Below are 20,636 nucleotides of genomic sequence, written 5' to 3' on the forward strand. Positions count from 1 at the left end.
TCGGCAATGCGAGATAGAAACCAACTTAGGAAGCTACCTCTTCGAGAACTGCCCGGGTCAAGGTACGCGGGCCTTCGCGCCGGCGGGCGGCCCGTGGAGGGGTAAACCTTTGCCCTCTCAGCCCCCTCGTCCGTCGATGTCATCGCCGTTCGATCATCACCACAATCCCCAAGCTTCCCGCCCACCTCGGCCCCCGCTTTCCCCGCCTTTGTCATAGCTGACGAGGGACGGTGCTCTCAGAGACGGCAAATGGCAAAGTCCGGTAACGGCCGCTTAATCACGATTTCCCGTGGTGGTCATCTTCCTCGTCTTAACTAGTGGGCTTTGGGTGCTGGAAGTGGGTGTTGAGAAGAAGTTCGGACGGTCACTGTGGTGGAGACCGCTGGAAGAATAAGGAAGTGCTTGTAAGTGCTGACTGGGCAGGTTATTCATGATCACGAATGGGACTTTTGCTTTGTAGCTTCGTCCTTGTCTTGAGTTGCACTTGGCTGCATGCGCTCGAAGATTTGGATAAGTTCGAGGTGAGGACTGGAGGTGACCTCACAAAGAATCGGAGCTCTTATCGTTATCATTATCGTTATCTTATCAGCGAGCTATAGTGGAGCCGATTGTGGCGATTCGAATGCGACAATCCGTGGTCAACCCCGCGATGACATCTCAACCGAGCCTTCCATTGTTCATGCCCTTCCTTCAGTCCGGGTTTCCAAAGAACGCAATATCGAGAGGATATCTGCATCAATCCATATGAGGCACTCGGGATAATACGAATCCAATCCCGGTCATTGGTTGAAGCACTGCACTTCATCTGATCTTGAAACTCGCCTCGGCCGAAACATTCCCGTGACACAGAATTCCTCGACGACGTACGACGTGGGAAGAACACCTCTTTTCGTATATCTAACATCTGCAGATAAATCATACCACACAAAAAAGATATCTAAATCGGGCTGCAAGGTCACACAATGGCTCTCACCATCAACAACCTCCCCAATGAGATCCTGGCCCAGGTGTTCACACATCTCGACAGGCCCGCGCCATCTGATTCGCGGCTGCACGATCAGCCGAGCTCCTTGATGCTACAAAACCCCTTCTTTGACCGCGATCTCAAAACCGTATCCGTGGTTAACAAGAGATGGCGCGGCGCCGTGCTGCCCCTGCTCTTCCGGCATATTGTGTGGACCTTCGACCGCTTCGAGCTGCCCCTCATGGAGGAGACGGGGGACCCGGCGTCTGCCATCGACCTACTCTCATTCCTCCGAGACAACAACCTGACGAACTACGTCAACACCCTGGTTATGTTCGCCGAGGACGCCATGGGCAGTCTATCGACGCATGGTGCCAGCAATGTCGAGTTGATGGAGACCGGATACGCAAGCAGAGCTTCCTACAGCGAAGAACATAACTGGTTGTGGAGGACGTTGTTCACATACGTTGATCCCGTACGATTGACCATCATTGCGTCGCCGCGCGTCCTTGCGCAATTGTTATCGCGCATGCTCTTCTTGGGAGACGCTTGGAACTTCGACATGCCGCAACACATCCTGTCCCTCTCACGAAAGGACAAGAAGACAGTCACCACCAAGTACAAAGCAGCCGCGGCCGCGTCATCTTCCAGCCATGCGGCCGACAGCGACGTTTCGGATCAGAAGCGTGTCCCATGCGATCTCTTCACGATCCGCCCATGGCAGGCCATGCTACTCAACGAAGGCTCGTCGACCCGCGTCTACAAGACGTACGAATACTATCTCAAGCGCCCGCCCTCCATCCTCGGGGCCCTCTTCGGCGCGGAAGAGTTCCCCAACGACGAGCCGCTCGTCGCGCCCTCCATCCGCGACTTCTCCTACGTCGCCATCTTCCCCCTCTCCAGCCACTTCAACACCCTCGTGCAGAACATCGTCCCACTCGACCGCCTCTTCGTGCAGCTCGTGCCCCGCAACGACATCCTGCAGGACGCGGACGAGATGCGCAACGTCGACATCAGCGACCTGTGGATGGAGCGCAACACGTCGTATTCGATGCTCTTCCGGGAGCTCTTCGACCCTGAGCCGGGCAGCCCCTGGCTGCAGCTGCGGACGTTCGAGAGCGGCGACGCGGCGGACCGCGAGGCGTGGGAGATGGCTGTGCAGTTTGTGCAGTTCAGCGGCGTCCAGGGATGGAAGGTCGAGGGCGAGGGCGTCTTCGTACGGGAGGACAAGGAGAGCGGGCCGAGCACGATTCTCGGTATGTCTCGGTCAGTGGAGCCGGAATCATGAAGAAGTCTCGGAGAAATTTGAAGGAGGTGCTAATGTTGGTTTTCAAAGGTTGCCTAGCCAGCTAAGACGTATGGCATTTAATGGTGTGGCTACGCTGCCGGTTTCCAGCGTGACACTCTACATGGGAGGTGGTGGGCCATAGAGGGTATACAATGGCAGTGTACGAGGGTGGAATTCGATCTATGTCATTCAAGATCTGAGATTCTCATGACGGTTTCTTGCATCTTCGTGCATCATGATCTTTGCCAAATCAATGGATAAGAAAGTACTAGTTCCGAGACAAACTTGCCGGCTTAATTTGGGGAATAGCCGTCGGCAACTGCGCAACGTAACAGAGTGCGTGTCATGGATCATGAAAGCAGAAGGCCTGTTTTCAAGCATAATTCTTCGACAGCGTGCGTACATTATTAATGGCGCTTGGTTTTGAGAAGAGATTGAAGGGACCGTTCAAGTGCTATCTTATTTACTGTAGCACAGTGATGTTGCACATCGAAGGAATCTTCTACATCTTAAGATTTCAGCTTCATCTTCCGTCAATAAAGGCAAACTCAACAACTGGCCATGCTGGTCTGCACAAACGCCGACATGTCGTGTCTATGACTAATGGATCTGTTGACGTGTACGACGGACAAGACATGGGCTTGTTAAGCCATCCAGGGCCTCAGTCTTCCCCGCGTTCCCTTACTCATGTCAATCAATGCCAATCCGGTTGCGATGGGCCAATCGAAGCTTAATCGAAGTGCAATCGAAGTTGACGAAGTCGAGTCTGGAGCCAATCAGGACTCGAAGGTCGAAATCCGGGGAAGTTGCAGCGCACACCCTGGCAACAAGCGAATCGAAGAAACGGTTGTCGAGAGTCACGAACTCGGGGAATTCGACACAGCAAGCCGTCAATTCCGCGGTGTGTTTCACACACAAACTCTAACATCCCACAACGAAAGTCCGCAGGTGAGGTCGGGGTCCAAGGTGGGGCCAAGGTGAGGCTCAAAAGAAAAGCGCGACATCTCACAGCGAGGTCTCGGTGAGCTCGGTGTACTCCGCATCATGTGATTTCGCCACCGTAAAGGCCCAAGCTCGCCTGACGAAAAGCGGGCGCCTCGAGATCGCCCGACCAATCATACGATGACACTATCGCAGACAAAGCCAATCGGCGCATCCTCTCAATGGCTGGAAAGACCCGGTGGATGACCCGGCCATGTCGGGGGTCCTGCTCCCCTCTTGCTCTGTGCTCTGCTAGTGGTCGCGCATTCTGCCAAAAAGAAAGTCGCACCGAAGCTTCTTCCCCAAAATCAATCGACCTATCGTTCGATGTACGCACGGGTGTCGTCGCACACTACATCATTCCAGCCCGGCCGCTCTCCTCCCCTCCTCTCGTCTCCTCATCTGCCGCCTTCTCCTCATCATTAACCCCCGTCCCTCTCCCTTTTTCTTGCCATCTTCTTCTTCTCCTCCATCCTCTCCTCGCTGCGCTCAGTGACGAACGAACTTGCATCGAGCAAACCCCGAAACAGACAGACACCGACCACTCGGTGGCCGAGCTTCCGTGGCGGATATAGCTTCATTTTTCTGCCCTTCTAGACACCTGCCAAAACTGCATTGGGTCGCCCACGCCAGCCTGGGGATGTCAACACCTCCATCCCGACGAACGTGAGCGCTTTCTCGCACCCGAAGAAGATCGAAGACGTCAATCGAAGTTTACACCAACCGACGACGCAATACCACAACACCCAACTGAGCCGTTGCTGCAAAGATGGTCCTCACCCACTCGACGAACCACACGTACTCCCACCCCTTCCCGACCGTCACGCTCGCCTACTTCCTCCGCTACTCCTCCCCCAAGCTCAATCCCTTCTCCACCCATGTCCTCAGCACCGACACCATCGACAGCCGCCTCGACCCGGCCACCGGCAGGCTGCACACCACGCGCATCCACCTGAAGAAGTCCCGCATGCCCGCGCCCGTCTTCAAGCTCCTTCCGGCATCCATCACCGGCGGTGGCTCCGCCGAAAAGGCGAGCTATGTCCTCGAGACTTCAGTCGTCGACGTGCGCGAGGGCTGGATGCGCACCGAGAGCCGCAACCTCAACTTCATGAACGTCCTCTCCGTCATCGAGAAGCAGGACTTCCGCCTTCCCGCCGAGGCCTCCGCCGATGCGGCGACCGACGTCACGACCACCGTCATCTACAGGTCCCGCCTCGGCGAGAGGCTCCGCGGCGGCAAGAAGGACCAGCTGCCACAGGCCGCCCCGGAGCAGCCGGAGCAGAAGGAGGGTCGCTGGATGCCTGGATGGATGAGCGGGATCGGTGCGCGGGGCATCCAGCGCAGCATCGAGAATCTGGCCTCGAGCAAGACGCAGGATCAGATGGGCAAGAGCCGCGAGGGCATGCGCGTTGTGCTTGAGCGGCTGAGAAAGAACGGAGTCGTCGGAGTGCTGGAGATGATGAGACGGGAACGCCAGTTGGCTTGATTTCCCCCCGTCACTTTGGACTTGGAGCGTGTGACCCGGACTGGAGGAGAGAGCACACATTGTACACCATTGACGAAGCCCGGTCTTTTCTTCTCATCACGGCCGGGCAGTCCGCGAGTCCGCTCCTCGTTCCTGTACACCCCCCACCCTTGTTGTACATTATTATATGACCATAGCGCGGCGTCTTCATGGCTTTTCAGGCGGTTGAAGAGAGGTCTCTTCAGGCAAAAAGGATCACGACGGAAAACACACAAAACTTTGGGCTTCCTCTGTCATGCCGACGCTGTATGACATCCCCTCTCTTGTATCCTACACGGATGTAGTTGAAAAAATGTAAAATTTCAATCTTCAAACAATCGTACCACATTGGTCCCATCCTCGCTTTAGTGTGACTTTTGTGTAACTTGCAAGACTTCAAGCAGCCACCTGAACGAGACACAAGCCTGCCTCATCAAGTCACTTCTGCGATGGCCTTCTCGGCGGTCCGAAGCGAGGTTCCACGAAACGAAACCCAACGGGCCTACGACAAAGAGCCCGCTTCCGGACCGCTGACAACCTGGGACCCTTGCGAGACAATCGCCGGGCACCTTTCGCCCGTTGCTGGCGCACAGCCGTGGTCCCTTTAAGCACATGTCCCGGGTCTTGGCGATCTGCAGAGAGCACGTTTGGGGTTTGGACGATTTGAATTGAAAGACGCCGGGGTGTCCCATGGTATTTGTAGACGGCCGCGAGCGCTATCCAAACAATCAAAGCAATAGAGAAGGATCGCAGCAACGGCGATGGATACCAATTCATGAACTCTCGATGCCAGCACTCTTGGTCGGCTTATGCATTCGCTCTAGATGGTCTACATACAATATGGTACACTTACACACGCGGCGTCTCGACCTCACTTCTGCGCCTTCTTCTCCGCCATCAACGCCGCCGCCTCCTCCTCCGCCATCATGGCCTCGATGTCCTGCGACACCATCCAGTCCCGCACGCCGTCAAACACCTTATCCAGCGTCTCGCCCCCCGCAATCACGTCCGGGAGGTCGTGCACGTCGATCCCGGCCCGGTGGTCCGTCACCCGGTCCTGGCTGTAGTTGTACGTCCGGATCTTGTCCCCCCTTGTGATCTGGTTCTTGGAGAGCACCGCGTTCCGCAGGTTCGCCGCCGCCGCCTGGGTCGCCTCCCGCCGCTGCAGCGCCACCCGCGACCGCAGCAGCTTCCACGCGTCGTCCCGGTTCCGCTGCTGCGACCGGTTGTCCTGCATGCTCACCACCGTCCCGCTCGGCAGGTGCGTCATCCGGATCGCCGACTCCGTCTTGTTCACGTGCTGTCCGCCCGCGCCCCGCGCCCGCATCGTCTCGATCTTGACCTCGGACGGGTCGATGTAGAAGTCCGAGTCCGGGTTGTTCACGTCCTCGGCTTCTGCTCCGCCGCCGCCGCCCGACTCCTGGAACGACGGGAGCACCCACACGGCCACCGCGCTCGTGTGCGTGCGGCCCTTGCTCTCCGTCGCCGGCACCCGCTGCACGCGGTGCATGCCGGCCTCGCCGCGGAACACCTCGTACGCGCCCGGGTCCTGGACCTCGATGATGGCCTCCTGGAGGGGCTGCTCGCCGGCGGCCGAGGTCGAGTCGCCCGCGGCGTCGGCCATCTCGTACTTGAGGACCTGCGCGCGGAGGCCCTTGCGCGCGCAGAAGCCCTTGTACATCTTGAAGAGGGTGTCGGCGAAGAAGCGGCCCTCGAGGCCGCCCGGTCCCGGGCGCATTTCCAGCAGGCAGGGCATGTGGGCGAAGGGGTCTTTGGGGGTGAGCGAGGCGGAGAGCTTGCGGGAGAGGGCGCCGAGGTGGCCGGTTGTGGACTGCAGCTCGTCCTTTGCCATCTCGCGCAGCTCCTTATCTTTCGAGATGAGCATGCCCTTGAGCTCGGCGATGGATGCCTGTGCCTTTTCCCATTCTTTCAGGGCGTGGACGACGCTCGCGAGCTCGCCGATGCGGCGGGCCGTTTTGGAGTCGTAGTTCTCCTCGAGGGAGCGGGCGAGGTCGTCGTGTTCGGTCGCGAGGTTTCGGGCGCGTTGGAGGAGGGCTGGTGGGAGGTTCGTTGCGCCTGTGTCTGGGGAGGGGGCCGTTTTAGCGGTGCGAGAAGTGGTGTGGGCATGAGGAAGAGGAGCTTGCCTGTGCTAGAACGACGGATGAATTGGGCGCTCCTGGGTTTGAGGAGTCCTCCCAAGCACCGGCGGCAGACCCATGGTGCCGCGAGCATACTCGTTCGCCGAGGGTGGTGGAATTGGTGAGAAAAGTTGGTGAGGCCACCGGAAGTTTTGTTCGAGCTGATCGACAGAAGCTCAGGTACGAAGTCGCTGCAAAGTTCCGCCTTGGCGCAGGGTCTAATGCGCTAATAGAGATTACGTAAGAGGCGCTCACCATTCATCATCCCATCTCGTGCAGGTTAATATCTGCATCGAATTCCTTCTTTTCCCTCTCTTGTTGGTCGAAAGACATCGGATGTCCTACATATCAGTAGACATGGCTATCATTCATCCCGCACCGGTCTCCCTATACGCGCAGCGTCCCTCGCAGTCCTTCTCAGGTCCGCCTTGGAGCCAGGGTAAACCTCCACAGCACGCCACTTCCAAAGCAAGTACTGCCGTCGAATGATGTTAACCACGAGCGGAGGTGGAGGAAGTTTTTACTCTACTAAGCACTAATTCTCGTCGTTATCGACGCAGAGAACAGTATGCTAAACCGTTCCGCAGACCACTGATGGCCATCATGGCACCTCAAGCTCCGGGATTGGGTGGCTACGTGCCGCCGTTATCCGACGCGATGCCTCATCTTGGAGGGTTCTCGACTTGGCAAGGCGCCCAGGACGTTCGTAGGCGAATTGACAGCCTTCGTTCATACGATTGGTACGGGAGTATTGACCCAGAACCAGCATCACCTGCATGCATTGTTGCACATGCATGTAAGCTGTGCTACCCATGGCTAAGCCCCATGAACACGTTCGCGAACCCTACTCGTCAGCCTGATCCTGACTGGAATAATGCGGCCATTCTTACGGATACGTCTTCGCCGCCTGGCATTCGCGCCATTTTCTGACGAGCCGTTCTTTCTCCCCTCAAGCTGCATGTTTCTTGCACCGGAATCAACCCCATCAAGTGGTCGAGGCAGGTTCTCGGTTTTGTTCAGCTCTCCATCGCGACGGGATATCTTCCAATCGATGAATCATCTTTGAATCAATCACCGGCGGCTTTGCGAACAGCTGCAAGTAACAATGGCGGAAGTTCTGGGTACAGTCGTGGGCGTGGTCTCTTTGGGACTGCAGGTGTGTTCGGGCCTCAACGTCTACATCGACGGCCTACAATGCTGCAGAGAGGAGATAGAATCCACCATACGCCATCAGAAATCATTGGAAACGCTCATCGCGCAGATCGAAGCACTCCACAACCGGCGTCAGGCGCCTGGCATTTGCTCTGCACCGCTTCAGGAGTCCATGGCATCAGCTAAAGCTGAGCTAGGACTGCTTGATGATTTCATCAGCAAGGTTTGCGTTGAAGGCGCGAACGGCACCGACAGATCCGCCGTGAACATGATGAAGATTCAGAAGAAAAGGCTACTGTACCCCTTTCGTAGGGATCGCTTGGATCGACTCGTTGCTCGGCTCGACGTGGTCACCAAGGCCCTTCAAGCAGCCCTTCAAGTATTCGAACTGTAAGCATTGTATGACAGATGCGATGACGAATTACTCACTATTTTTAGTGAATCATCACTCGAGATGAGAGAGCAAGTCCTCCAGACAGTATCAAGATCCGAATTGACCATGCTCAAAATCGAGAGAAAGATTGACGAGAACGCCTCACTGGCTAATCTGCCAGATTATACGACCAAGCAAGACATGATGAAATTGGAGAAGTTGATAGTCGATCTGATTTCTTCAAGCGCCGCGGGCACGTTGAAAAACATGGTCTCGAAGCCGAGTGCACTGAAGGTCATCTGCGACAGCATGACCAACCCAGAAACGATGTCCTTGACGGGCGGATCTTCTCTGGCCTCGTCAGGAACTGTTACAAATGAGCCTATCTGCCAAGAGACGAAGATACGGTCACAGTTCCACTGCACTTGCAACCCGAAGCGTATCCTACGACGACAGAAGCGATCGCTCGGGCCGGTTTCCTTTACGAAAGAGGCAGTCACGAAACGGGCCCACGCCATTGGATGTCCTTTCGCTGTCTTTAACGTACATGATGCCAATAGCTGGTCTGCTGGTATCACGTTCAGAGTGTTTCGAGGACTGGTTTCAACAGCTATCAACATTTCGCTATCAATTACTACGGGGGCCGGCGGATTTGGGATGTCTCCTTCATTTACGTGTTTTCAGATGCGTCAAACCAGCCCCGCGTTCCAGGTCGTGAAAATTCTGCTGCTGGCCTCTAACGCGCTACGACGTAAATCGACCAATGAAGAGCTTACCAAACTGTTTGAGCGAGGTATTCACACCCTGAAGATAGTCATCACGTCTAGGGCCTCCTCGCCGTTCGACATTGATACAAACGGCGGCACTTTGCTGCATGCGGCATCCAGCCCATACGAGGGGAAGTGGACAAACCACCGGCACGAATTCATCAAATTCCTTCTCACAGTTGGCGTTCCACGGGACCGTCCGAACCAATACGATGAGTGAGTTCCACGCCCACACCCGGATGGGATCTTTCACGTTCAATGTGTTCATATTTATCCAGGTACGCGTTTCAGGTTGCATCAACAGGTTGGTACTTTTACCGTGAGGGTGATCTACGAGCGGTCCAAACATTCGACGCTCTCCGGCCCCAAGAAGATACCTTTACCTCTGAAATGTTGAGGTCCCCAATGGTCCATGGCATCTATCAATTCGAACCCATGAGATTTCATCAAACGTGGATCAAGAATTCCATCACAGCAGCCCAGGGTAAGGAACTGCTCCGCAGAGATTGCCTCAGAACTAATGCTAAGATTTCAAAGTATATTGCGGCCATCCTCTAGAAGCTATTCTATCCCGTGATAGGTCAAGGTTGCTTGAGGCTTTAGGCGAACACCTGTCTCTGGACTTGTCTGAAGCCGACGCATTCGGTTTTCCATCTTTGTACCATCTCATTGGATGGCCTGAAGGCTTGAAGATGGTTTTGAGTCGATATGGCAAGTCGATTCTTCATTCTCACGATAAAGGCGTAGTGGCCTCCACGCTTGAATGCGCTCTGCAGTGGAGTGGCGCTATCTGCAGCGGCCCATGGGATGGCAACTGCTTGGGAACGTGTTCCTGCTGGGAAGCAGTGAGCATTCTTTTGCAAACCGACAGCGAGTGTTTGGCCAGGGCAACCCCAAGAAAATCATGGCTTTACGCAATAAGAGGAGCATCTGCAAGAGCACGAGATATGGTAATCGATGAGCTTGTGGACCGGCGACAGGAGCTAAGAGCACTAGCGCTGCGTTTTTTGAAACCTTCAGAAATCGACTGTTTTGATCTTATCGGAAACAACATGCTCGATAAGCACACAGGCAACGTTTTGAGGGCACTTGACGACAAAGGGATATTTGTACATCCAAGTCTGCGCACGGAGGTAGTTGGCGAAGAATCAAGCACCTCGGGATCCATATATCATGCCGAAGGGATGTGTCACGACGGGACATGGAGGATGCCCAACGCATTCTATTCTCGAGGTTTCACGGAAGTCGATGTTCCAAATTCCAACGGCTTGGTTCCTTTAGCTATTATCGGAAACCCCTTGCACTACAGGAAATGGCTTGTGGAACATGGCGCAAACTTGGCAACCGAAATACCTGGTAGACCTGTCGGTTTTACCACGGCGCATATGTTGTTATGCCCCTGGCACACCTTCTTCTCATCACCTCCATCGCTCGAATACACCTCCGGCTTATTCAAGTCACTCAGAAGCCATGTTTTTAGTTCTCCGTCTCTGGATACATGCAAATGCGGTTGTTCGAAAGGCGGCTGCCATCCTTATTCAGTGATGTGGAGGGCGGCGTTGGGAGACTGGTCAGTTGACCAAATAACAAAAGCGTCACTGAAAAAGACGGGGGACGAAATCATCAGGCTATGCAAACATTTCGAAACAGACTGCACACTTTCGCGAGACGAGAGATCAACTTGTCTGCGAGTGTGCACCTTCATGGCCCTCCCAGTCCGCCACACCTGCTGCAGCTCCTGGGAGCACAAAAAGCATCACGGCGGTAACGGCTATTTCGAGTGGGCATATTGGGTTTGCGAAGAAGACGAGGTGGAAGAAATTCAGGAAGAGGATGCCAATGAACTTGCGCTCCTCGAGAGTCTACTTCTTGAGTTCGAAAGCAAGATCGACGAGATGGGTTGCGCTCTGGCGACGTTCTTTAAGACATACTGGATGGACCGAATGGGGCAGGTTCTTCAGGAAATCCAAAACCGAACCCTTCTCGAAGAAGAAGTTCAGGGTGCCGAAAGACTAGGCATATCATTGAGAGTTGAAGAAGAGAACATGCAGGAGGATTGGACTCAGCTGGAGTATTGGTTTCGCAAGCTGGATGCTGTAGTCGCCTGATGGTGTTTTTATTGTTATATACAGTGGGGCGCTGAAGTAAATCTGACATTAACGTTCGACTTTATTCGCAGTGCGATTAATAAGTATTTCTATTAATTTAATTATATGTATTAAACAAGGCTCACACCGCTCTATAAAATCAACTTGAGAGGCAGATATGATAACATGATTTTTACTTGAGCTTCTTCAGCAGCCTAGAGGCACGGAGTTAATTCCGTTGGTTACCCTGATTGATCTCACCAAATGAGAAAATTGGTTCATCGCATCGGCCAATACCTTGTCGGTGATGGCCCATTGATAAAGCTTGTTCGCTTCCGGCCTGTCCTCCGTGACGGCATTTTAGCCTCTTGGCCGTGATGCTTCTAGACCCAATTTACTCTCTGGTGCAGCGCCCTTCCATTGACATGACAACACGAACCCCACATCGGTCGCTCGTCATATCGATGTGCGGATTACCAACATCATTTGATAGCTCAACTTGTCACAGCTTGGCTCTCAGCTGAATAGGTGTTACAGCTTGCATTGACAATCCATCTGAACTATTCGTAGTTCTATCCTTGTCTCTCAGCGGCGGTGGGGACCCGCCTGCATGACCCTACCACTGTAGGGCGCCAAACGCTGGGATACGAAACATCACCAAATGAGTCAACTCAGCTATTACTGTGATTGTATAAATTGACCTCATCGCTCTGTCTTTGAGCGTAGACAATTGTCTCATTACTTACCTATTCTTCACAGTGTTCACCAAGCATCATTTTGTAGTGCTCACCGAGTCACCAAGCACAATGGACTACGTTCTTTACATCGGGAATAAGCGCTACTCCAGCTGGTCCATGAGACCCTGGGTCCTCCTCAGAGCACTCAATATTCCTTTCGAAGAACGCCTGCAAACATTCGTCGCCGGCCGTCGTCAGCCCGCCTTCCTCTCCTTCTCCCCGTCTGGCAAAGTCCCAACCCTCGTCGACGAAGACATCACCGTCTGGGACTCCCTCGCCATCGTCGAATACGTCGCCGAGGCCCACCCCTCCGTCTGGCCGCAAGACTCCAAGGCGGCCCGCGCCTTCGCCCGCAGCGCCGCCGCCGAGATGCACACCGGCTACGAGGCCATCCGCGACCAATGCTCTATGAACGTCGCGCTGCGCATCGACCTCGGCGGGCCGCCGGACGCGGCGCTGCAGCGGGATCTTGACAGGCTGGAGGAGGTCTGGACGGACGGGTTGAAGAGGTTCGGAGGGCCGTGGGTGGCTGGTACGGAGTTCAGCGCCGCGGATGCGTTCTTCGCGCCTGTGGCGACGAGGGTTCGGACTTTTGGGCTGCCGTTGAAGAGCGCTGAGGCTAAGGAGTATGTCGAGAAGTTATTGGAGCATCCTGCTGTCAAGCAATGGGTTGAAGAGGGTATTGCGGAGACGGCGAGGGAGCCGATGCATGAGGAGGACGTGTTGAGGGGGCGGAAGGTCAATGAAGACTTGTCTGCGGCTCAGTGAGATGTTTGTTTCGGGAATCTATCGAATGAGAGCTCAATTGCAGGATATCAGTATTATCACAGTTGAAATCGTACCCGTAGTTCGGGCTAGGAATATAACAGATCCTAGGCGATGTACCCGGGGTTGCTTAACACTGTGGCCTGCCTCCTTCGATCGTGATCCGGAATGACATTGGCTGGTGCACTCCCAGGACACTCTGGTTCGTTCCGCGCCGTGGGGACATCCCTTGACTAGCGCCCACAGGCTTGATAACCGCAAAATTTGGCAGAATTGCCATCAGTCAAATCAGCCCTGATGGTCTAGCGGTATGATTCTCCCTTAGGGTTGTCAACACGACGATTCAATCTGGGAGAGGTCCCAGGTTCGATCCCTGGTTAGGGCCCAATCCTTTTGCTTTTGCCGCGGTGTCACTCCTTTTGGCCATTGTCGTCTCGTTCGTGGCCTAAAACGACTTTTTGGGATAATCCGGCCCGGTTCAAGGGGTCTGGTCGGGCAGCCAGGACGGACGGGGTAAGCTATTACGGATCATCTGTTAAGCAATATGAGCAGGTCTGGCTTGTCACGCCAGGCCTCACGTCTCCCAGTTGAGGTAAAGTGTAAATATCGAATGCCTGATGTTGAATATGTTGGTCGGGCCTGATGACGGGCGCTGGAAATGTTTGTTGGTGGCCGAAGGCCGAGTTCTGGGCCAACAGAGATGCAGAAGTGGTGACACCAGCTAGGCAGGGCGGCTACAGCGATTGGGCAAGGCAGACACGATGCAGGAGGCCGACAGGTTTCAAAGAACTGTTGGTGCCAAACATGATCAAGAAAGTTGTGTGTAGATGGCAGGTTCTCGCGCCCAGGCCCGCGCACGAGGATATTATGGGCTTTTTAAGTATAAGTTCCGACTTCCCCTCTCAATCCCCCTCTCAATCAGAAGCAAATCTCCATTCTCTTTGATATACCGGTTCTGCGAATTCAAGCTCAGAACCCCTCATCTCGTTACGAAGCACCAATCATGATGGAGTGCACCCGATTGGTAGAGCTCCTTTTCGGACGAACCTACCCGGAGCAAACGCCCGCCACCGACCTAGAGACTTCCGGCATCATCGCGAAGCAGCCTCTGCGCTCCAGCGAGGATGCGGCTTCGGAATTTGTCGACATACTTCGGACGGCCGAGAAAGGCGGCAAGGATCTTGAGCGAAGGCTTAAGAACGTTGTGACCGCAAACTCCTGGACGGAAAGCTTCGCGAAGCTTATCCTCAGCGGTGTCGAGGGCCTCGTCCAACATCGCGATACGATCGGCCAGGTCGTCAAGGAGGCGATGGACAAATCGGCCGACCTGGCGCAAGAGATATTCGGATTTGCGAAGGAGCACCCGGTATTTGTCACCATCATTGCGATTGGCATTCTGGTTCTCATTGCCCCTTGGGTGCTTGAGGCATTGGGATTCGGTGAACTTGGGCCTATTGCCGGTGAGTTTCTTCCGGACTTTGAGAGAACGTAGCTGATATCTTTCCATCAGAAACCTTCGCGTCATGGTGGCAGGCGCGCTATGCAGGCTTCGTTCCGAAGGGATCTCTGTTTTCCTTCTTCCAGCGACTGGGTATGACCTGGAGTTGACTGATGGTAACGGCATGGAGGGCTTTGCGGATACGAGCGAGACTCTGACCCACGGATGAGTTCAGAGATTGGATTTACGTCTATGCCGTTTGAGTTGATACTATGTCCTGAGACGAAAGATAAGGCATCTTGGAATCTACAGGCTGTTTTGAAGCGTTGAGAACTTTCAGAATACTCAATGTTTTATCTTGGCGGGTTCCCTGTGATAATCCACGATTGGGTGTTGTTGCACAAGGGATATTGGGAGGCCTCTTGCAGCAACTCCCATGCTGGATGTTAGTTGTTTACGAATTAATAGGTGACGATGATAAGCAATGAATAAAAACCCGAGATACTGCTGTTCCTTACTTAAACCTCTATCAATCCACTCTTGAAAAGCATGCCCATTCCACATGCTCATCGTTCAGCCATCTGGGGACAAAAACGTCAATTACACTCTCGGACTTCGAATAATTGCAACGAATACCTCCACTTTTAGCCTTCACCTACTCACACAATGGGATTCGTGATGATTCTGAGAATTCTGGTGGGCATTGCCTATATTATCTTGGGTGCGTGGGCTATTGTGGTGCGTAAACTCATCCCCTCTCCCATATCTTACGCAAAAGAATTCTCACAGGCTAACTGCAGGCAATACTTCTCTGAAGCAGGCGGTTTAAATTATACCGCAGTCTACACATCCTCCAGCTACACGGATCTGCTGCTGCACTGGACATGCCGGGGCTACACGGTGACATGTGAAAGGACTGAAGGAGGAAGCATTGATGAGACAGACTCCATATATTAAATTCTGCAGTGAATGTAGTTCTGAACGATGGTTTTAGTGTCAGAACGTCTTGTAATAAAGTCTGTAATTTTGAATAGTTCTCGTCCACGTCTTGTTTAGGTTGAGATGGTCCCAGCCAGACCTCAAAGCGTCGTCAGCTCCTGCAAGAGTAGCTTGAGAAAACTGAGCCTATCCGAATAGCCCGTCAGACTTCTCCCTGTTTCTAAGCATGTGATATTTCACAATTTCACGGCCGAAACTGTGAGGTAGAAACTTGGAGCCCCAGAGCTGCATTGCGGGTTACGTGGTCGTGGTTGTGGGCGTTCTCCATCTACTTAAAGGCCTGTTGCCTCCTCCAAGCTCTTACCATGTGGCACGCACTTTTTCTCAACTTCGGGAACTTTCGCAACCAATATCTCGTCAAAAATCATACATAAACAGGGCAACCATACAGCTCAAGTCACACGTGAAAGATGTTCTTCATCATTGCACCAGCTCTCTCGCTTGTCGCACCGGCCCTCGCACCAGTCCTTCCTCTCGTTGGCTTCGGCGCACTTGGACCAGTCGCTGGTTAGTTTCTCTTCCCCGAATTTTGGGAGAAAACAGACTGCTTACAAGACGTGAACAGGCAGTCTTGCGGCTGGAGCTCAGGCTGTTTTCTACGGTGGAACAGTTCCCGCCGGGAGCGTCTTCGCGATCTTGCAGTCTGTTGCGATGACTGCGGTCTGAGATGTAATCAGTCATTAATAGACAGTACTTGACGTTAATCAATATGTAAAGGTTTCAAGTGTGATCCCCACTCTTCAAGTTAGCTGTATGTATGGCTTTCCGGCGGAGGCACTTACTTAATCATATAAGAGTACATTTACAGCATTTGTAACGTCAAACTGTCATCAAGGCTGGTCGTCTAGAAGAAATATCAGTTGTAATGCATTTTATCTGTGTGACAAACTCCCGGCCAGGGCGATCGGGATCCGCACGGGTTGGAGTGGGGTTCTAGGCCGGCGGCCGACCGCCGTTTGCCCCACAAATATCTCCGTCACCTTACGCGGGGGTGGCGTCACCGGCCAAACGATCAATGCACTCGGCTGTTGTTCTTTCGGTGTCATCTCTTATCCCAAGTCTGATAAAGTAAAACCTGTGAAGCTGTCAATTCAAACTTGAGATGAATTCTGGGTTTTTGGATAATCGATGAATATGAGGCCAAGGCCTCAGTAGGATCTTGGTATTCAGTGACCCCTCATCTCGCTGTTGGCCTCAGCTCAAGCAAATTATCCACGACAACATATTGTGCCCATAATCTCCCGATCTTCTCATTTGGCTTGAATCTCTCTGATTTCTGGTTTTGTTTCGATGGTAGAAACGGTCACGGTCTCTTGAAGAAAGCGTGTTCAGCAGACTTCCCACCGACATTGTTCATTGACACCGCTTGACTGGGTTGGGGCTGTGCTAGAGCTTACCAGGGCTCTTTGCTGCCAATGACGACTGGCCAAGCATACTTCAGAAACCTTCACCTCTTCACATGCCACCAAGCATGATGAAGGAGACTTGACAACGAAAGATGCCAATTCCTCCGAATGTTCTTGGCCAAAGCCACCCAGTGACAACGTGACTGCTCATTTCTTCCCGAGATTGCGCGGCATTCGTCGGTAAGCAGGCGGCCGTCCGCCATCTTGGCCGCCCAGGATACCAATACTTATCACGCCGTCAGCCGTCAGCCGTAAGACTGCAGCACATGGGTCGCAAGCAAGAGCCAAAGTGAGTGCTTTTCTCTCCAACACTGCCGCGAGATTGTCGTTGAACTCTTGGCCTGAGCATGCCAATCCTTTCCAAGACCCCTGGCGCCAACCCAAAAGCGATGCAACATGCAGTGTGCACTCTCGGGTGCGATCCGCTAGTCAACCGCCAAGGCGCTTGTCGCTGTCGTTTGGAGGTGTCCAGCCACCTCAACATGCACTGAAGACGGAAGCGCCTGGATAGTAAAACAACCAGAAGCTGCAATGATGATCCGGATGCCTCTGAGGCCAAGATGCCAAGGACTGCGGGAAAGCTCTCCTATCTGGGGAAGGAGTCTGAGCTCCTGTCTTAAACTCGATCACCCCACTAGACTGTCGTGCACGAGATGAGGTGATCTTTCCATCCTGCTGCAAGCTTTTGGTGGTTGAAATCGAGCCGCTTGCAAACCCACGGAGACGTGCATCACAAACAGCCGGCATCATGTCGACAACAGCAACCGGGACGATGTCGCCAACGCCGACGCCCACCGGCGACAGGGCGCCGTCGCAGGGCGGCATCTTCGAGGGCATGAACCCGTCGGTCTTCAATCCTGCAGACCCGATAATTATGTTCATCATCCAGGCGACGATTGTCATCACCTTGACCAGACTGCTGTACTGGCCTTTGTCCAAGATTCGTGAACCAAGGGTCATTGCGGAGGTCATCGCAGTAAGTATTCTCAACCGCCGCGCGTCTTGATAAATAGCCGGTCTAATATGAGATACACAGGGTATTCTTCTTGGTCCATCTGTGCTCGGTCGCATTCCCGGCTTCACTGCAGCCATATTCCCTCCGAATTCCATGCCACCATTTCGACTGGCGGCCAACATCGGCCTCGTCCTGTTTCTCTTCCTCGTCGGTCTCGAGATCAACCTTTCATACCTTCTCAGCAATTGGCGCACCGCGATCAGTGTCGCAACTCTTGACATGGCGATTCCTTTCGGGCTCGGTGTCGCCGTCGCTTACGGGTTGTACAACGAGTTCGGCAATGAGCCTGGAATCGCTCCCATCTCATTCGGAGTCTTCGCGCTTTTCATCGGGGTGGCCATGGCTATCACTGCATTCCCAGTTCTCTGTCGAATTTTGACTTCCCTCAAACTTCTCAACACTACGGTCGGCGTCATCGTTCTCACGTCTGGCATTGCAAATGATGTCGTAGGCTGGGTTCTTCTGGCTCTGTGTGTTACCCTGGTCAACTCTGGCGCCGGCGTTACTGCGGTATGGATCTTGCTTGTCTCTGTGGGATTCGCATTATTCCTGGGCTTCGCAGTACGGCCAGCGTTCATGTGGGTTCTGCGCGGGACGAAAAGTCTGGAGAACGGTCCTACTCAAGGAGTCGTGGCCCTGACCCTCCTTCTTGTCTTGGCTTCCGCGTTCTTCACGAGCATCATTGGAGTTCACTCCATCTTCGGCGCATTCATGGTCGGCCTCATGTGCCCTCACGAAGGAGGCTTTGCCATCAAACTGACTGAGAAGATCGAAGATCTGATCTCGACCTTGTTTGTGCCACTGTTCTTTGCGTTGTCTGGTATCAACACCAACCTCGGCTTATTGGACAGTGGCCGCACATGGGGGTACGTGGTGGCCATTATTTTCGTGGCTTTCTTTAGCAAGGTGATTGGAGGTACTGCTGGAGCTCGGATGAACGGTCTTGTCTGGCGAGAATCCTTCACGATCGGTACGCTCATGTCGTGCAAGGGACTTGTTGAGCTTATTGTCTTGAACATCGGCTTGCAGGCAAAGATTCTCAGCACCAGGACTTTCACCATGTTTGTCGTCATGGCGCTCGTCACAACCTTCGCCACCTCCCCTCTCGTTATGTGGCTGTACCCTCCGTCGTATCAACAGAAGTTGGATTTGTGGAAGAGAGGAAAGATCAACTGGGACGGTACACCTATCCTGCACGAAGGACTTGATGGTGAGGTCGAAGACGAGCAGAAGGAAGTCGCCAGCAAGGTATTAGTTTACCTTCGCACCGATGGTCTTTCTAGTTTGATGTCTACCATCTCAATGTTCACCAGCGGGCAGTCGTCGTCTCATTCAAAGAGCTCATCTCTTGACGTTCATGGACAACGCAGCGGTGAGAAAGGCCTTGTCGACCACGCGGCGGTTGTTCCGGAAGTAGAGCCGCTGCACCAAGAGCTCCTGCGATTCCATGGTTGTCGATTGGTCGGTCTCAGCGAGCGGAATTCCTCTGTCATGAAGGTCTCGGAGATCGAGGACTACGCCGGACATGACCCTATCATCAAAGCCTTCGGTACATCTGCCAATAACACTTCCAGGGATGTTGTGATTTCCGGACAGATCGCCGTCGTACCCGAGGATTCCTTCGCTGATACGCTGGCTACGGAGGCCAACAAGCTCAGCACCGACCTCATCCTGGTTCCCTGGAGTGAAACTGGCACGATTTCCGAGCTTCCCTCATTCTACAGCGCCACCACTCGCGGAGACCCAATCACCAGCGGCGACTTTTCCAATCTCATGTGCAGTATCTTTGACGAAGCCAAGCACGTCTCAGCAGTCGCGACCTTCATCGACGCAACGCTCTTCGACAAATCAACCACTTCAGAAACCGCCAGAAAACCTCGACAACTCCAACGACATGTCTCCGGCGTCAGCCTCACCGAGCTCCAAGACCCTTCCGCAGCCAGGTTCTTTTCCGCCGAACGCCGTGGCAAGAAATCCATCCGTGTCCTCTACACCGGTGCCGAGGACGATCTGTTCGGCGTCAGACTTGGAATCCAGCTGGCTCAGAATGAGAACCTCGAAGTAACCATCGTTGAGGCCGCAGACCCTGATGCATCTGCGAACATGAAGTACGTACGCATCAAGGCCAACGTCCACGATGAAATCGCCAATCGTATTCTTTATCACACACTCAACGTCAAGAGGGATATCCCGACCTCGTCGATCATTTCAGACCTTCTGTCTCTGGGAAATGGCGACAAGAGAGCAACCACATTCGTCATCGGCCGTTCCGCGACAGCGTCACAGTCTGCCAGTATTGACTTGGACGGGTCATCAAGTATCGTTGACCCGCAGAAGACTCTCGGGTCTACGGCAGCCCAACTCGTTTCCGAGATCAAGAAGAAGAGCGTTTCCGACGTTAGTGTGATGGTTGTGCAGGGGAGGCATCAACAGAGGGAGACGCAGACGCTTCACAGAAAACCAAGCACGTATTCCCACGCGAGTAAGGAGTAGGGTCTGCCGCTAGTCATTTCGTTTGCACGATTCACCACAAGAATGGAAACTTTTTGATTGCACCCTCCTCACATCGAAGCCCCACCACCGTGACCCCAATTTGCTAGCGTCAGAATGAAGGCATCGTGACCCTTGTCGAAATAGGTGACCACCGCCAGCCCTAATGTTCCGCAGCGATCCCCACTCAAACACACACTCCATGAGCAAGAATTCAGCATCCCCGTCGCAACAAGCAATCAATCAGCTTAATAGCGCCGATGGTTTAGTGGTAAAATTCTCCGTTGCCATCAAGCAGCGTCGGGGAGCCGGGGGTTCGATTCCCCCTCGGCGCATCTTTTTGCTTCTGGACTCGCCGAACGTGACACCAGCGAGGGGCGCGATATCTGCGGTCTTTTGCATGTCAGAGGCAGTGGTTAGCGGCACTTTGGGCATGAAAAGCGTCCACGAACGGTTGGATGCTAGTTATGGTTCTGTTTCAGGCTTCAGCAGAAGGAGCCGTCATCCTAAGTCATATAGAATCGGTATGGCT

The 20,636-nt window shown here is 53.8% G+C and overlaps 8 protein-coding genes across 8 annotated transcripts; 7 read left to right on the plus strand and 1 right to left on the minus strand.

The window, feature by feature from the left end:
* Nucleotides 1-962: 962 nt before the first annotated feature.
* On the plus strand, nt 963-2,252 carry CkaCkLH20_01684 (F-box domain-containing protein; the record flags this gene model as incomplete). Its single annotated transcript, XM_038884403.1, has 1 exon — nt 963-2,252. One exon carries the CDS (start codon nt 963-965, stop codon nt 2,250-2,252), a length of 1,290 nt encoding a protein of 429 aa, XP_038750103.1.
* A 1,750-nt stretch (nt 2,253-4,002) lies between these two features.
* On the plus strand, nt 4,003-4,719 carry CkaCkLH20_01685 (PRELI-like family protein; the record flags this gene model as incomplete). The annotated part of the gene is made up of 1 exon (XM_038884404.1): nt 4,003-4,719. The coding sequence occupies one exon, from the start codon at nt 4,003-4,005 to the stop codon at nt 4,717-4,719; it is 717 nt and encodes a 238-aa protein (XP_038750104.1).
* Nucleotides 4,720-5,608: 889 nt separating this feature from the next.
* On the minus strand, nt 5,609-7,835 carry CkaCkLH20_01686 (peptide chain release factor 1; the record flags this gene model as incomplete). The annotated part of the gene is made up of 2 exons (XM_038884405.1): nt 5,609-6,819; nt 7,766-7,835. 2 exons carry the CDS (start codon nt 7,833-7,835, stop codon nt 5,609-5,611), a joined length of 1,281 nt encoding a protein of 426 aa, XP_038750105.1.
* Nucleotides 7,836-7,980: 145 nt separating this feature from the next.
* CkaCkLH20_01687 (uncharacterized protein) lies at nt 7,981-9,387 on the plus strand (the record flags this gene model as incomplete). Its single annotated transcript, XM_038884406.1, has 2 exons — nt 7,981-8,417; nt 8,466-9,387. The coding sequence occupies 2 exons, from the start codon at nt 7,981-7,983 to the stop codon at nt 9,385-9,387; spliced, it is 1,359 nt and encodes a 452-aa protein (XP_038750106.1).
* Nucleotides 9,388-10,870: 1,483 nt separating this feature from the next.
* On the plus strand, nt 10,871-11,275 carry CkaCkLH20_01688 (uncharacterized protein; the record flags this gene model as incomplete). Its single annotated transcript, XM_038884407.1, has 1 exon — nt 10,871-11,275. The coding sequence occupies one exon, from the start codon at nt 10,871-10,873 to the stop codon at nt 11,273-11,275; it is 405 nt and encodes a 134-aa protein (XP_038750107.1).
* A 785-nt stretch (nt 11,276-12,060) lies between these two features.
* CkaCkLH20_01689 (uncharacterized protein) lies at nt 12,061-12,759 on the plus strand (the record flags this gene model as incomplete). Its single annotated transcript, XM_038884408.1, has 1 exon — nt 12,061-12,759. The coding sequence occupies one exon, from the start codon at nt 12,061-12,063 to the stop codon at nt 12,757-12,759; it is 699 nt and encodes a 232-aa protein (XP_038750108.1).
* A 1,000-nt stretch (nt 12,760-13,759) lies between these two features.
* Nucleotides 13,760-14,364, plus strand: CkaCkLH20_01690 (uncharacterized protein; the record flags this gene model as incomplete). Its single annotated transcript, XM_038884409.1, has 2 exons — nt 13,760-14,216; nt 14,267-14,364. 2 exons carry the CDS (start codon nt 13,760-13,762, stop codon nt 14,362-14,364), a joined length of 555 nt encoding a protein of 184 aa, XP_038750109.1.
* Nucleotides 14,365-17,347: 2,983 nt separating this feature from the next.
* On the plus strand, nt 17,348-20,107 carry CkaCkLH20_01691 (k+ homeostasis protein kha1; the record flags this gene model as incomplete). The annotated part of the gene is made up of 2 exons (XM_038884410.1): nt 17,348-17,575; nt 17,636-20,107. The coding sequence occupies 2 exons, from the start codon at nt 17,348-17,350 to the stop codon at nt 20,105-20,107; spliced, it is 2,700 nt and encodes an 899-aa protein (XP_038750110.1).
* Nucleotides 20,108-20,636: the final 529 nt, after the last annotated feature.

The sequence above is a fragment of the Colletotrichum karsti genome (assembly GCF_011947395.1).
Source record: "Colletotrichum karsti strain CkLH20 chromosome Unknown Scaffold4, whole genome shotgun sequence".
NCBI lineage: Eukaryota > Fungi > Ascomycota > Sordariomycetes > Glomerellales > Glomerellaceae > Colletotrichum > Colletotrichum karsti.